The sequence below is a fragment of the Acinonyx jubatus genome, chromosome C2, assembly GCF_027475565.1.
Source record: "Acinonyx jubatus isolate Ajub_Pintada_27869175 chromosome C2, VMU_Ajub_asm_v1.0, whole genome shotgun sequence".
Taxonomy (NCBI): Eukaryota; Metazoa; Chordata; class Mammalia; order Carnivora; family Felidae; genus Acinonyx; species Acinonyx jubatus.
Genome location: NC_069384.1, coordinates 66,054,323 through 66,070,110, shown reverse-complemented (window position 1 = coordinate 66,070,110; position 15,788 = coordinate 66,054,323). Strand labels below are relative to the sequence as shown.

Sequence of the window (15,788 nt, the reverse complement as noted above, 5' to 3'; positions counted from 1 at the left end):
ATCAAAGAGGTTTTTGCCTGATTTCTCCTTGAGGATTTTGATGGCTTCCTGTTTTACATTTAGGTCTTACATCCGTTTTGAGTTTATTTTTTTGTCTGGTTTAAGAAAGTGGTCCAGGGTCATTCTGCATGTCGCTGTCCAGTTTTCCCAGCACCACTTGCTGAAGAGACTGTCTTTATTCCATTGGATATTCTTTCCTGCTTTGTCAAAGATTAGTTGGCCATACGTTTGTGAGTCCATTGCTGGGTTCTCTATTCTGTTCCATTGATCTGAGTGTCTGTTCTTGTTCCAGTACCATACCGTCTTGATGATTACAGCTTTGTAGTATAGCTTGAAATCTGGGATTGTGATGCCTCCTGCTTTGGGTTTCTTGATTATGTGAGTTCTAAAATCATTTTGTTCCTAACTTTCTGAGTCTACAAAAAGTGAATGAAAGTTTATATGCAAAGATTTGATGATGTGATATAGTGTTAAGAATCATGGTGGGGTTTTGGTATATTTCATTATATTGAAGCTAGTGAATGAGATTAAGAATGGACTTTGGTTATAATTATTTTTGTATTTTCTTTGTAGGGATTAATCATTTCATGAGAGAGACAGTGAAGAATTGTAAAAGAGATGGATTTGTTCAGACCATTTTGGGAAGACGTAGATATTTACCAGGAATCAACGACAACAACCCTTATCATAAAGCTCATGTATGTTGAGATTTCTCTGGATTTTTAACTTAATATTTTAATGACATATACTTTTCAACCAAGACTAAACACTGCTAATTTTCCTTTTAGGAATCAGTAGCCTATTAATGGGATCTTCTGTTTCACTAAGGACTTTGAAATAATGGCACATGCCAGTATTTGCTGAATGTAGTCCTTACAGACCAATGTAAATATGAGTTCACTTAATAATACTTCAAATACTTTAAAGACGTTCTGTTTCAGTAAGCCACTTATTTTTTTAGTTTTGCTAATAAATTATAAATGTAATTCTTACATTTGCTAATTGTTCTTTGTTTCAGATATTGTATACCAATTTGTCATATCACACAAAGTTTCCGATTTTTTCAGATTAGCCCATCACTAAATTGTGGTTCATTCATTTTTGGCTCATTCTACTTGTTTATTTTTTTATTTTTTTGAGAGAGAGAGAGTGATAGCACACATGCACACATGCAGTGAAGAGGCAGAGGGAGAGGGAGAGATTGAATCTTAAGCAGGTTCCATGCCTAGCGGGAAGCCCCATCATGCCCTGAGCAGAAATTAAGTTAGACACTTAACCGATTGAGCCACCCAGGCTCCCCTTGTTTATTTATTTTAATAACACTGGCTCACCCAAAGTTATTAGGATTTCAAAATATTGAAAAAGGCTATTTTTAACACCATTTAAAATATTTATTGATGGTATTTACTAAAATTATGATTTAAAGTCTCTGAAATCTTTGGGACCCACAGAAGTATTCTATGCATCTGAACATTTAAATTTCTATTATAGTCCACATCTTCCTATTTCAACTGGTTATATTTTATCTTCTCCAATACTTCTGCATGTCAGTACCCACTATACATTGTATGTAATGAAAATACCCAGCCCCCCCACAGTGCTAGACTTCTGTCTGGAGCTAGAAACCTTCAGAGCACTAATGTTCTTAAGGACCGTGGAAGAATAGATGGCTTTTTGTTACTTCTTCACTCTGTAGCCTACCATATACACAGACATCAAATATTTATCAGGCTTTTACCATCTCTCTAAATGAGTTGTCCCTCAGGAGTAGATAATTTTCTACTGGTCAGATGGAGCCAGCTAGTGGAAGGCTTTAATGGCAGGCTGAAAATTTTAGACTTGATCTAACAGGAGTTATATTTCTTGGGATTTACATGATTAAAAATGGCGGATAGATTTATTGATGTAAATCAACCATACAAGTTTTTGAAAACTAATATTTTTGTACCTAAAGATGTGAGGGTAAGACTTTACATGCCAAATCCTTAGGAGTTAAAGTTCTGATTCATTATGTTGTTGCTGAGAAAAAAGAAAATTCCAACGCTCAGAATTACGAATAGATATAACCAGATTTAATTTTTGGTTTGCTTTGGTTTGGCTTCACTTTTTGTTTAAAATTTTATTGTATTGAAAAATATACATAGAGAAAGTACAGGAAACAAATGTAAATTTTAGTAAATTATCACAGAACTACACCTGTGTAACTACCACTCAAGTCAAATAGAATATTGTCAGCACCTTAGAAGGTCCCTTGATGACTCCTACTCACTACCCACTGCCTCCCAGAAATAATCACTATCATAATCTAGCCCTATAGTTTTATATATTTTTGATCTCTATGTACATCATATGTTGTATTCTTCTGCCTATAGCTTCTTTCACTCAAAACTGCATAGGCGAGTCATTCATGTCGTCTTACATAAAGGTAGCTGTTTTACTTTATGATAGTATCTTTATGATTATACCACAGTTTATCCATTTTTCCATTGATGGGAATTTAGGTTTCCAGTTTGGAGTTATTATGGATATTGCTGATTTGAAAATTCTTGTCCAAGTTTCTTGGTGCACATATTTTTCCATTTATGTTTGGTAAAGAACTAGTCTTAGAATTGCTGCTTATCTTCAACTTTAGTAGATAAAGCCAAATTGTTTTTGATGGTGGTTGCAGCAATCTGTCCTCCTTTCAGAAGTGTGTGCAAGTTCTCACTGCTCTGTGTTCTTGCCAACATTTGCTATTAAGGTGATATAATTTTAGCTATTCTGTTGTGTTTAAGGTAGTATCTTGCAGTTTTACTTTGCATTTCCTTGAATACTAATGAGGTAAGTAACTTAACAAATATTTATTAGCCATTACTTAATTCTTTCTTGGAAAAGTGGTTTTTCAAGTCTTCTTTTTCATTTTGTTGTTGTTGTTGTTGTTGTTGTTGTTGAGTTGTCGGTCTTTTTCTTATATGTAGGAAAGACATAATGATTACATGTTGGGAAAATAGTCTCTTCCACACTGTATCTTGCCTTTTCATTCTTACTAGTAACTTTAGATGAGGAGAGGGTAATAATTTGGATTAGCCTTTAAATTTTAATTGAGAAATAACATGTGTAGTAAAGGGTACAAATCTTAACATGTAAAGTTTAACATGTTTATACCCATATAACCACCGTCCTGTCATGATATGGAACTTTTCCAACACCCTAGAAGGCTTCTTTATGTTCCCTCCAAATCAGTACCATCCACCTCCCACCCCAGCACACACATAAAACTATAGGTTAGTTTTGTATGAACTTGATTTTTATTTAAATGCAATCGTACCATGTGTACTCTTGGATCTGACTTTTTTCATTCAAATATAGGTCTGTGAGATTCATGAGTTTCATGTGCAGCTATAGTTCATGTCTTTATTTAGCTGACATAGTAGAAACATACCAACAATTTATCCATTCTAACATTTCATTTCTCCATTGGCAGACATTTGGACTCTTTCCAGGTTTTGCCTATCATTAATAAAGCTGCTATGAACATTCTCACATATGTCTTTTGGTGAACATATGTACCTAATTTCATTACTTTTAGAGTGGAACTGGTGAGTCATAGATTAAGCGCATTTATACTTTAGTATATACTGCCTAACAGTTTTACAGAGCAGTTATCCCCATTAACGTTGCCACCAGCTCTGTTTATCTACATTCTTGCCTTGGTTGATATCATTGGTCTTTTTAATTTTAGCTATTCTGGTAACTGTGTAATGGTACCTCATTGTGCTTTCAATTTGCCTTTTTCTGATGACTAATGATGTTTAGCTCCTTTTTTGTTTATGGCTATTTGGATGTCTTCTTTTGTGGAGGGTCTGCTTAAATATTTTGTCTTTGTTTGTTTATTTGTTTTGAGTTGTCTCTCTTTTAACTGATTTATGAGAGTCCTTTATATATTCCAGATATGAGCCCTTTGGTTACATGGACTTATCAGTCTTTTATATTATTATAGTGCTTTCCTTGATCTGCTTAAGAAAGCTTTCACTACCCCAAAGTCAAGATAATTTTCACTAGGAATTTTTGGTTTTGCCATATACATTTATATCTACAATCAACCAGAAATTGGTTTTGATGTATTATGAGAGACTGAGGGTCAAGGTCTTCCATCTCCCCTCACCTCAAGGATATACAGTTGTCCCTAACTATTTATTGGAAAAACGGAGCTTTCCCCCTACTGTTCTTCAGTGCCACCTTTGCCACAAATGAAATTTCTATATATGGATGTGTCTGTTTTTGGACACATTATTTTTGTCTGTTGTATTTGTTCATCCTTTGGACAGTGCCACACCGTCTTAATGATGCAGATTTGCCTTTTCTTGGTTCTCTGCATTTCCATATAACTTGCACAAGCAGCTTGTAAATTTCTATATAAACACAAAATCCTGTTGGGATTTTTTTGAGATTGCCTCGAGTTCATAGATCAAGATGAGCTTGATGGATATATTTATACACTTCAGTTTTCCAGCCCATGAACATGATATATCCGTCCATTTATTTAGGTCTGTAGTTTTTAAATTCTCTCAATGTATAATTTTGGGGAATTAGATTTATCTAGGTATTTGAAACTTTTTGATGCTGTTGCAAGTTGTATCTATTTTTGCTCTTTTCCTTCCTTTTTTACATTTTCTAAGCCTTTGTTGCTGGTACATAGAAATAGTTGTTTTTATTGTTGTTCTTTTCTCTAGAAGCCTTGCAAATATTGTAATTACTAATTCTAATCATTTATCTGTAGATACTTTTAGAAACTCTATCTTCCCAATTATTATCTGCAAAGTAGTTTTTATAACTACTTTTCTAAACTTTGTTCCTTTTATTACTTTTGTTTGACTTACAAGCCAGGACAGTGTTGAATACAAGTAGTGATAGTGAGCATCTTTACCTCTTTTCTGATCTCAGAGGGGAATTTTAAACATTCACTGCTATGTAGAACCTTCCTTTAGGTTTATTAGTGCCTTTGTCAGATAAAGTAAGCTCCCTTATATATTTGCGTGCAGGGCATAGAGGTTCTGTCATACCTGCTCACTTCTGCTCTTGTAGTGCAAATACAGTCATAGACAATACATAAATGGGTGACTGTGTGGTTGTGTTCCAATAAAACTTTATTTACAGAAATAGAAGCTAGGCCACATTTGGCCTGCAGGCTGTAGTTTGCTCAGCCCTGGTCTAACTGTCTTTGATGTAATCTGCCTTTCTTCTCTAGGTTGATTTCCATACAATATTTTTCTTTCTGTCTGGTTTACAGTAGATTTTCTGTGATAAACCTAAATTGCGTGTGTGTTTTTAATTTACGTGTTTCTCTGTGGATATGTGTGTTTGATTGATCCATTAAGAAGAGTGTTAGGACTTTTTCAATCTGTGGCTTGATATCTTTTGTTGATTTTAGAAGATTTTTAGTCATTTCTTCTTTAATTATTGCTTCATTACATTCTCTCCTCTCTTTCTGGGACTCCTATTATAAAAATTTTAAACCTTTTTTAAAAATTCCTCATGTTTCATTTCCTCTGTTTGGCTCTTTCCATGTTTATATTTCATCATGCTAAATTCTGAATTTTTCTTCAAACTTATCTTTCAATTTACTGATTTTCAATTTGCTATTGAACCCAACTATTAAGCTTTTCTATTCAAAGTGATATAGAACTTTTCCACAACTCCATAAGGCTTCTTTATCCTCCCTCCACATCAATACCATCCCCCTTCCCCCACCCTTCCATACACACACACCCAACTACAGGGAAGGTACTATTTAAGTGCTTTAAGTTCTGTTTTGTTTTTTTTTTCCTGGCTCAGATTGATTTTTTTTTTTTTAGTTGGAGTATAATTAATATATAGTATTATATTAGTCTCAGGTGTATGATATAATGATTCAACAATTCTATGCATTTCGCAGTGCTCATCAACCTAAGTGTACTCTTAATCCCCTTTATGTATTTCATCCTCACACCCTCCCCTCCGCCCCCGGCAACCACCAGTTTGTTCTGATTTTTCTTTGTTTTGTTTCTTAAATTCCACATATGGGTAAAATCATACAGTATTTGTCTTTCTCTGATTCACTTATTTCACCTTGTATTATACCCTCTAGGTCCATCTATGTTGTTGCAAATGGCAAGATTTCATTCTTCTTTTTTATGGCTAAGTGATATTCTATTGTATACATTACCACATCTTCTTTATCCATTCAACTATGGATGGACACTTGGATTGCTTCCATATGTCGGCTATTGTAAATAATCCTGCAATAAACATAAGGGTCCATACATCTTTTTGAATTAGTGTTTTTGTTTTCATTTGGTAAATACCCAGTAGTGGAATTACTGGATTATATGGTAGTTCAATTTTTACTTGTTTTGAGGAATCTCCATACTCTTTTCCACAGTGGCTGCACTATTTTGCATTCCCACCAACAGTGCATGAGGATTCCTTTTTCTCCACATTCTCAGCAATGCTTGTTCTTGTCTTTTTGACAAAATGCAACATCAATTCATAATAAAAACTGTCAACAAAGTGGATTTAGAGGGAACTTATCTCAGCATAATAAAAGCCATGTGTGGAAAAAACCCACAGCTAGCATCATACTCAATGGTGAAAAACTGAGAACTTTTCCTCTAAGATTAGGAACAAAACAAGAATGCCCACTCTCACTGCTTTTATTCAACATAGTACTAGAAGTCTTAGCCACAGCAATCAGACAAGAAAAAGAAATAAAAGTCATCCAAATTGGTAAGGAAGAAGTAAAACTTATTTGCAGGTCACATGATACTGTATATAGAAAACTATAAAGACTCCACCAAAAAAGTACTGGAACTGTTAAATGAATTCAGTGAAGTCACAAGATACAAAACTAATTTACAGCAATCTGTTGCATTTCAATACACTGACAATGAAGTAACACAAAGAGAAATTAAGGAAATAATCCCATTTACAACTACACTAAAAATAATAAAATACCTAAAAATAAACTAAACCAAGGAGATGAAAGACCTTTACTCTGAAAATTATAAAATGTTGATGAAAGAAATTGAAGATGACACAAACAAATGGAAAGATATTTCATGCTCATGGATTGTAAGAACCAATATTGTTAAAATGTCCATACGACTCAAAGCAATCTACAGATCAATGCAATCCCTGTCAAAATATTAACAGCATTTTTCACAGATCTAAATAATCCTAAAATTTGTGTGGAACCACAAAAGACCCCACATAGCTAAAGCAATCTTGCAAAAGAAGAACTAAGCTGGAAGTATCACAATCCCAGATTTCAAGATAATACTTCAAAGCTGTAGTAAGTTCTGTTATTTTTATTTTTCAGTTATAGAGTTTCCATTCTCTTATTTTATGGTATTTGACTTTTTGCTGAAATATTCAATTTCATCTTTTATTTTCTTGAATATATTTTACTTTGCTTTATAGTCTAATAAATTTGATAATAGTTTATAGTATAATTAAAGTCTTGAACTTGTATCCCTGTAGTCTGTTCCTATTGCCCTTTGTTTTTCTTAGTTTTCTACAAAAATAGATATATTGTCTCAACTCCTTTTATTGAGTGTCAAATGTTGTTTATGAATGACTGTGGGTATAATTTGAAGCTTGTATGATAATGTTACCTTTATTCAGAAGATTTATATTTGCTTTTGGCAAGAGATTAGAATGACCAACAATATAGGGTTACTTTGATCTAATTTCAGGAATAGAAATGATTTGAAGCAAGGATGTTAAGACCAGACTATTTCTAATTTATCTTTTTCTTAGGGTGTTAGTTTTGAAGTGGCAAGTTGATGGTTTACTAGCCCTCCTACTTCATGACCCTTGTTTGTTCCCCAGACCCCTCAAAACCATTAAGCTCTGCTCAAAGATTCTTTCAGCTGCCTCTTCTGGAAACTGTTGATGTCCCTGAGAGAAATGGTGGCCTCCAACGCCAGGGTTTTCTTTCTCTCTTAGTTCTCTAGGTTCTATAATTTTTCATTTCCTTTTTAATCATCTGATTCAAAGAGGTGTTCTCCATGCAGCTTTTCTGGTTGTTATCAGTGGGAGGGTTTGTCCTAATGGACTAATCTCCTATTACCAGAAACCTATATTTTTTATGTACATGAGAAAACCTTGGTCATGAGGGGACTGAGATTGTAAGACACAAAGCTGAAGACTGCCAAGTTTTTTTTTTTATTTTAGAAGAGAATCAGGGAAGTATAATATCATGAGAGTGAATTATATATCTTAGTTTTATTTTTATGCTTGCTTATTCACAGTAAAAACCACCCAAAAATTTCAATGGCTTATAATAAGAAGCTTTATTTTTAATTCACACTAGACTTAAGCTCTTGGTTGACTGTGGCTTTACTCCATATTTTCTTCATTCTGGAATTCAGAATGAAGGAAAAGTCTCTGGGATAAGCCTTTTTGTGTGTGTGTGTGACAATGTTGGGTAGCTCTTAAAACTTCTTAGATGGGGCTTATGTCAATTTTAGTCACATTTCATTCAGCAAAATAAATCAAGGTCAACAGTTTAAAGTGAACAACACTTGAAATTATATGGCATTGGGTGGGGCAGCAAGTAATAGCAACAATAACACAGTCCACTACACAGAGGAGTCAGTAGAACTCTGAAATTTAATCATTCTTAAAGCAATGACAACTGAATGGGTTTAGAGTGGATTTGTCAGCATCTGATGAAAAAATAATTTAAAAAAATGTTTAGGGACACCTGGGTGGCTCAATTGGTTGAGCATCTGATTTCGGCTCAGGTCATGATCTCGTGGCTCATGAGGTCAAGCCCTGAATTGGTCTTGCTGCTGTCAGCTCAGAACCTGCTTCAGATCCTCTGTTGCCCCCTCTGTCTGGCCCTCCCCTACTCATGCTGTCTCTCAAAAATGAATAAACATTTAAAAAAAGTTTATCTCTTTAATAGGTATTTACTATACTAGGAGTTGGTTGTAGTCCAGGTAACAGGGAACTAGAGAATACATCTCAAGTTACATAGATCCGTCCAGTGTGTAGACCCTTCCCACTTTCTGAGAGCTTTTGGGACAGTAGGCATGGTATTCATGGATAGGTTCTACTTTGGATATTAAACCAGATGTCCATCCCTGCTGCCTTAGGATCATCACTTTTAGCAGCTGTGGTAGCAAGAGTTTTGGGTAAGTTCTAACTTAATATCTAGGAATCTAGGGTCTGCATTTTTACTAGCAGCTAATGATTAGCTCCAGCAGCTCATTAAAAAGCTCTGATTCATACCAGAGGGCTCCTGACCTGCTGGGGCCAAACCCTACCTATGACCAACAAACCACTGATATGGGGAATGTGTTTGGAACATTCTAACTCACATCACAAAGAATGTATTCTACTTATATCTGTTTAAGATTAACAGGAGTTACTTTTCAAGGAATAGGTCTTTTAGAATGAACAGCTAGAACATTGATGATATATGTTTATAAAATAATTTTGAGTTGCTAAATACATTTTAAGTGTAATGCAGTTTTTGATTCTGAGTGTTGAAGATTTCTAAACTGAAGCCATCTGACCTTCTTCTGTTTAGTCTGTTCTCATGGGGACGATAGTCCAGAATCTAGAGCCCTGGATCATTCTAGTTGCTATTCTTAAGATGCAGTTTAATAGTTGATGTCTTGGGTCACATCTTGATCTAGATTTCCAGTCTGGTTACAAATGTAAGCACTGATCTGTGGACACTAAAAGCAGGTATGAAACAATGTTGGTATATCTAATGGAGCACCTGTTATTGTTACTGTTTTTCATAGGCTGAGCGTCAGGCCATCAACACAACGGTCCAAGGTTCAGCAGCTGATATCGTCAAAATAGCCACAGTTAACATTCAGAAGCAGTTAGAGACCTTGCACTCAACCTTCAAATCCCATGGTCATCGGGAGGGTATGCTCCAAAGCGACAGAACAGGTTTGTTCACAAACGAGGACCCTGCTGTAACATTAAGATTAACGGTATCAGAAAAGACAAAGGGAGGTATTTTTATATATTAATTCTCAGCATTTTTCATGCATTTTGATCTCATGATGTTTTTACACTCTTAGAATTACTAAGGGTCCCAAAGAACTTTATGTAGGTTATATATAGTAATATTTACCATATTAGAAATTTAAACAGGGAATTCAAAAACATATATTAATGTTTAAAAATAATAACAAATAATAAACTCACTACATGTTAGCATAAGTAATATATTTTCATAGAAACAACTACATGTTCTAGAACAAAAGAAAACTGGTGATATTTACGTTTCTGCACGTCTCTTTAATGTCTGGCTTAAGAGAAGACATTTGGATTTCTGCATTGGATTCAGACATTTGGATTTGTTGCAATCTCACCTGCCCTGTAACCTCTGGAAAACCCTCTATAGTCTTGGGTGATAATGTCCCAGTTTGTGGGAGACGGATGGGTTTCCTAGGATGTGGGACTTTTAGCAGTAGATCCAGGATAACTGGTCCCTTTGTTGTACTTATGAGAGAAGGAGGCTGGAAAAGGAAAATAACCTGAGTGTTATTATGAAAATAGTTTTGGCTTTGCAGATGCTTTGAAGGTGTCTTAGGGATCCTCTTGTCCCTAGATAACACCTTAAGAATATGTTGATTTTCCAATTCATCACCTTCCACGTTCTCTCTCAAGTCTGGGAATATATTCTGAGCTGACTTCCTTATCACAACATTTCTTTGCCAGTATTGTTGTCTCTTCTTGTTCTCATTTTACTAAGTTCTCTCCTCGTTGCTTGGATAGATTATTTCTTGTTCTAACAAGTAGATTCCTTTCTCTGTTTGTCCCATGTCCATACTTTTGCTTTAAATACCATTTCAGTGTGATTGAGATTACCAAACCATGACTGCAGCCAACTTTTAAATTTTCCTGGGAAGAAGTTAAGGTTTTGGGCATAAAGGAGAAGAATCAGTTCTATTGGAGATGGGGCAGAAAATGTGAGATCAGCTGTTGAGGATGGAATTTGCTGTTTCTAGGAGAGACATATAAATATGTTATAGAGAATAATATAGTCAGTTACACAGATAATAAAGATGTTCATTTCTACATACAAAAAATACACAGATATGAAGACTTGCCCACCAAATGCGGATTGTTAATTTTATTGTCTTCTCTCTCCCCCATATATCTAAGGCTACTCGTTCAACATTTTGTGTGTGGGAGTCAATGTGCACACATACTGCACACACACACCACACACATTCTCTTTGTCTTTATAGAGAGAATATATGATCAAACTTATTTAGGGAATAACACTGTACTATGTGCTTTAGAGGATTTGGGAGTAAAAGTTATCAACCTCTTTACATTTAAACTCTAAAGAAAAGAAGGGAAGATATGATTCCTGACTGAAATATTTCTGTAACTTTTCACAGCAGAGTGATACACTATCTGAATGAGGATATAGACAAGAACAACAGCCTTTAGAGTGGGTGGAAAGCAATGTGGGTATGTCACTGAGGATACATCCTGATGCCATGCTGGGTTAAAAGTAGTGGTAGGTTAGTGGGATCAAAGGGAGCTGAACCTGAGGAAGCAGACCACACCAGGAACAGGGAGATCGTAGCATTCAGAGTCAGAAGCCAAATAACTAGGAGAAATCAAGAGAAGGAAGGTATGGTGACTAGAAAGCAGAAAAGCATCCTGACAACCAGTGGTGTGAGATAAGTGGGCCCAGTGGGGCAGAGCAGATTTCAGTTAGATGCACAGCCTCGCAGCCCTGATATGGAAGCATCTTGCCACAGCCTCATCTCCCTTTGTTCTCTTACCCTCTAAGAGCCACCTGTGAGAAAACTTGGGCTGCAGACAGTGACAGCTAAAGAATCCTCTCTGAGAGAAGCACGAGATATGAGGAAGATAGTGTTTGTGCTGCCTAGAAGGATCAGTAGGAAATTGGGGTGGCAGAAAGGAAGGACTGCTGTGAGCTATGGGCAAATGATTAAAGGCAGTTACTCTAAAGGTATTATTGTGGGACCTTATCTTAGTGATCACTGGGACATTATTTGTACCACCAGGCTCAGCTTGTTAGGAAATAGTAACTGAGTCTGATATAGTGGAGTTACAGGTTCTTTTGAGAGTCTACTGAAAGATCATCTCCACAGAAAAATGTACAGGTATAGACTCCTACATATAACTTCAAGGGATTCATACAGTCTCTGAAGTCCTCATCTGAACCCTAGGTTTAGAATTACTTGTCTACAGTGTTTGGTCCAGTTGGGAAAGCACCAGTTCTACCACAGTGACACTTCTGGCCATAAAAATGTGGCAGCAAATGTTCTTCTTATAATACACTGCCTAATGACAATACCAGTTCACTTTCCTGGAGCATGGATCAGGGCCCATACTACTCTGGTGCTATTACCAGAGTTGGTAGTGAGGGTGCCATGGAAAGTGAAGATGTAGGTTGTTTTATAAGAAATAAATTAGATGGCATTTGGAGCAGAGTTCTTCAAACTCCATTTACTGACTGTTAGATTCGTCCTTTATGGGAGGAAGTTGATGGAGATTTGAGTTTACCTGATAGGTCAGCAGTCAGCAAGTAGATATTTTCCTAGTAGTTCTAAATCTCATGTGTTTTAATCTCTTGATTAAAAATGCCCAGAGTTTCTCAAAATCCCTAAAAAATGATTCTTTTATGGTACAGTGACATGCTGATCAGTTTTATCCCTTTCTTCGTGGCACAGGATTGTTACCAAAAAGAAAACTGCAAGGGATGTTCTGTCCGATCAGAGGAGGCTTCTTCATCCTTCAACTCCATGATGAGCTCTTATATGAAGTGGCAGAAGAGGATGTTGTTCAGGTATTTTTGCAGTGGTTGTGTCCATTTCATAGAATGCTAAGACGCTGTAGATCAGGTTAAGATGCATGAGATTTCTGGAATCCTTCCTTAGTCCCAGGATGGGACTATATATATATAGCTATATAAATGTTGAGTCCCAAAGGGCTGAGAAAGAGCTAAGAGTGCTCGGTTTCATACTCCTATTTATTTTTATTTTTATTTATTTAATTTGAGAGAGAGTATGTGTGTGAGAGGGGGAGAGGAGCAGGGGTGAAGAGGGAGAGAGAGAGGGAGGGAGAGAGAGAATAATCTTAAGCAAGCTCCATGCTTAATGCAGAGCTCGACTCAGGGATCCATCCCACGACCCTGGGACCATGACCTGAGCTGAAATCAAGAGTCAGATGCTCAACTGACTGAGCCACCAGGTGCCCTTCATACTCCTTTTAAAAGAGACTTTTGATGCAGGGCTGTTTTCCTTTGGGAGAAGTTAGATGAGAGTTTGGAGCTCTGCCACGAGGGTTTAAAAACTTAGCATTCCCAAAGAAACTGATAGAGCCCTGCTCTTCAATGCAGACCAGTTTGGGATGGCTGGCTCTTTTTGGATTTTGAGTTTTAAGCACCATGAGGTGAAGAGCTCTAGTCTGGCTTATTGCCTCAGTGGGTGGGTTGGGAAACATTCTTTGATTGGGAGAAGAGTTTGTTAACCTCTTTTTTTTTTTTCTTGGTAGGTAGCTCAGATTGTCAAGAATGAAATGGAAAATGCCATAAAACTTTCTGTGAAACTGAAAGTGAAAGTGAAAATAGGTGCGAGCTGGGGAGAGCTGAAGGACTTTGATGTGTAATCGTATGGCTAAATCCTCTGGGGAAGCCTGGTGTAGGTAAAACTTACCCTTTCACCTATTTCAGGAAAACCAACTCTCAAATCTTGATGGACTTGGGATAGTAATTTTAGTGAGAGTTTCAAAATGTATATCAGAGTTTATTCTCTATAGCATAAAAAAAACTTTTTTGAGGCAAAATACCAAGCTTAACAATTATATTTATTCTCAAAGAGAATGTATGAAGTCGCCTTTTATAGTTCTGTGTGGCTCTAATCAGGTTCAGAACACATGACTGAAACATGCACTTAGCACTTTGGGTCCTCATCTGTCTGGTTGAGCATGATGGCTCAATGACTGCTGTCTCTGGGGCATTTTCAGCTCTGTCCAGGATGCAGACACTTGTGATGTAGACACCAGCAGGAACCATTGGCAGATAGGGATTTGGTTTCTTATATACCCCCATGCTTAGGCATTTTGGTGATTTTTCTCCAATATCAACTTAAGACTAGTGGAGCTGTATTTCTACGCAGCGTTGGCTAATAAATTCTGAACTCTGTAAAGAGGTAGACTCGATATGGGTGCAGTCTAGGAATGGATTTTCATGAAATGGTGTTTCTTCTTCCTTTTCCTTCCTCAGTTCATTCAATGAATGTGTTTGCAATACTTAGGTATTATAAAATAAGCTACACCTCTTCAAGAGGCATCCTGTTCTGTAAAATCAGATGTTTATACTACAGTTTAATATAATACTGCCAGAGAAAGAAGACACCCCTGTATCCATCTCCTACTGCCTCTTTCTGTGTTTGTGGCATGGTGAGAATACCCATGCTGAAGACATTATCTTTTATAATCAGTCAGAGGTGTATAACTGACTTTTTTGCTGTTGAAATAAAATGAATTTATAAGAAACTTTATATCGGTAGTTTTATTTTTAATTCAAAAAAATTTTTTTAATGTTTATGTATTTTTGAGAGACAGAGGGCAAGCAGGGGGAGGGACAGAGAGAGAGGGAAACACAGAATCTGAAGCAGGCTCCAGGCTCTGAGTGTCAGCACAGAGCTCAACACAGGGCTTGAACTCACCAACTGTGAGATCAGGACCTGAGCCAAAGTCGGATGCTTAACCAGCTGAGCAACCCAGGTGCCTCTCAGTTTTTAAAATTGTGTTTCATCTAAGAGTATCTGAAACCTGTGTTCCTAGTATTTATTCTAGGATTTGCATTGTTCAGTTTGCTCAACAACATCTGTGCACATAGGAAATGTTTCTTTTATTCTTTTTTTTTTTTTTCAACGTTTATTTATTTTTGGGACAGAGAGAGACAGAGCATGAACGAGGGAGGGGCAGAGAGAGAGGGAGACACCGAATCGGAAACAGGCTCCAGGCTCTGAGCCATCAGCCCAGAGCCTGACGCGGGGCTCGAACTCACAGACCGCGAGATCGTGACCTGGCTGAAGTCGGACGCTTAACTTAGCTTAACACTCTCCAGTTTCATCCTGGAGGCCGTATTTCATTCTTTCTCATTGCCAAGTAGTATTCCATTGTGTATATAAACCACAATTTCTTTATCCATTCATCAGTTGATGGACATTTAGGCTCTTTCCATAATTTGGCTATTGTTGAGAGTGCTGCTATGAACATTGGGCTACAAGTGCCCCTATGCATCAGTACTCCTGTATCTCTTGGGTAAATTCCTAGCAGTGCTATTGCTGGGTCATAGGGTAGGTCTATTTTTAATTTTCTGAGGAACCTCCACACTGCTTTCCAGAGCGGCTGCACCAATTTGCATTCCCACCAACAGTGCAAGAGGGTTCCCGTTTCTCCACATCCTCTCCAGCATCTATAGCCTCCTGATTTGTTCATTTTGGCCACTCTGACTGGCGTGAGGTGATACCTGAGTGTGGTTTTGATTTGTATTTCCCTGATAAGGAGCGACGCTGAACATCTTTTCATGTGCCTGTTGGCCATCCGGATGTCTTCTTTAGAGAAGTGTCTGTTCATGTTTTCTGCCCATTTCTTCACTGGGTTATTTGTTTTTCAGGTGTGGATTTTGATGAGCTCTTTATAGATTTTGGATACTAGCCTTTTGTCCGATATGTCATTTGCAAATATCTTTTCCCATTCCGTTGGTTGCCTTTTAGTTTTGTTGGTTGTTTCCTTTGCTGTGCAGA

At 36.8% G+C, this 15,788-nt stretch overlaps 1 protein-coding gene across 2 annotated transcripts in view; it reads left to right on the top strand.

Moving 5' to 3' along the window:
- The window catches only part of POLQ (DNA polymerase theta), a 117,406-nt gene extending 102,855 nt beyond the window's left edge, over positions 1–14,551 (top strand). For both annotated transcript variants that reach the window (XM_027060952.2, XM_027060953.2), the window contains 4 exons: positions 574–698; positions 9,777–9,930; positions 12,705–12,820; positions 13,528–14,551. In XM_027060952.2, the coding sequence (XP_026916753.2) occupies positions 574–698; positions 9,777–9,930; positions 12,705–12,820; positions 13,528–13,641 (509 nt within the window). In that variant the 3' untranslated portion in view covers positions 13,642–14,551. The remainder of the gene's footprint in view (positions 1–573; positions 699–9,776; positions 9,931–12,704; positions 12,821–13,527) is intronic.
- The last annotated feature ends 1,237 nt before the right edge of the window (positions 14,552–15,788 follow it).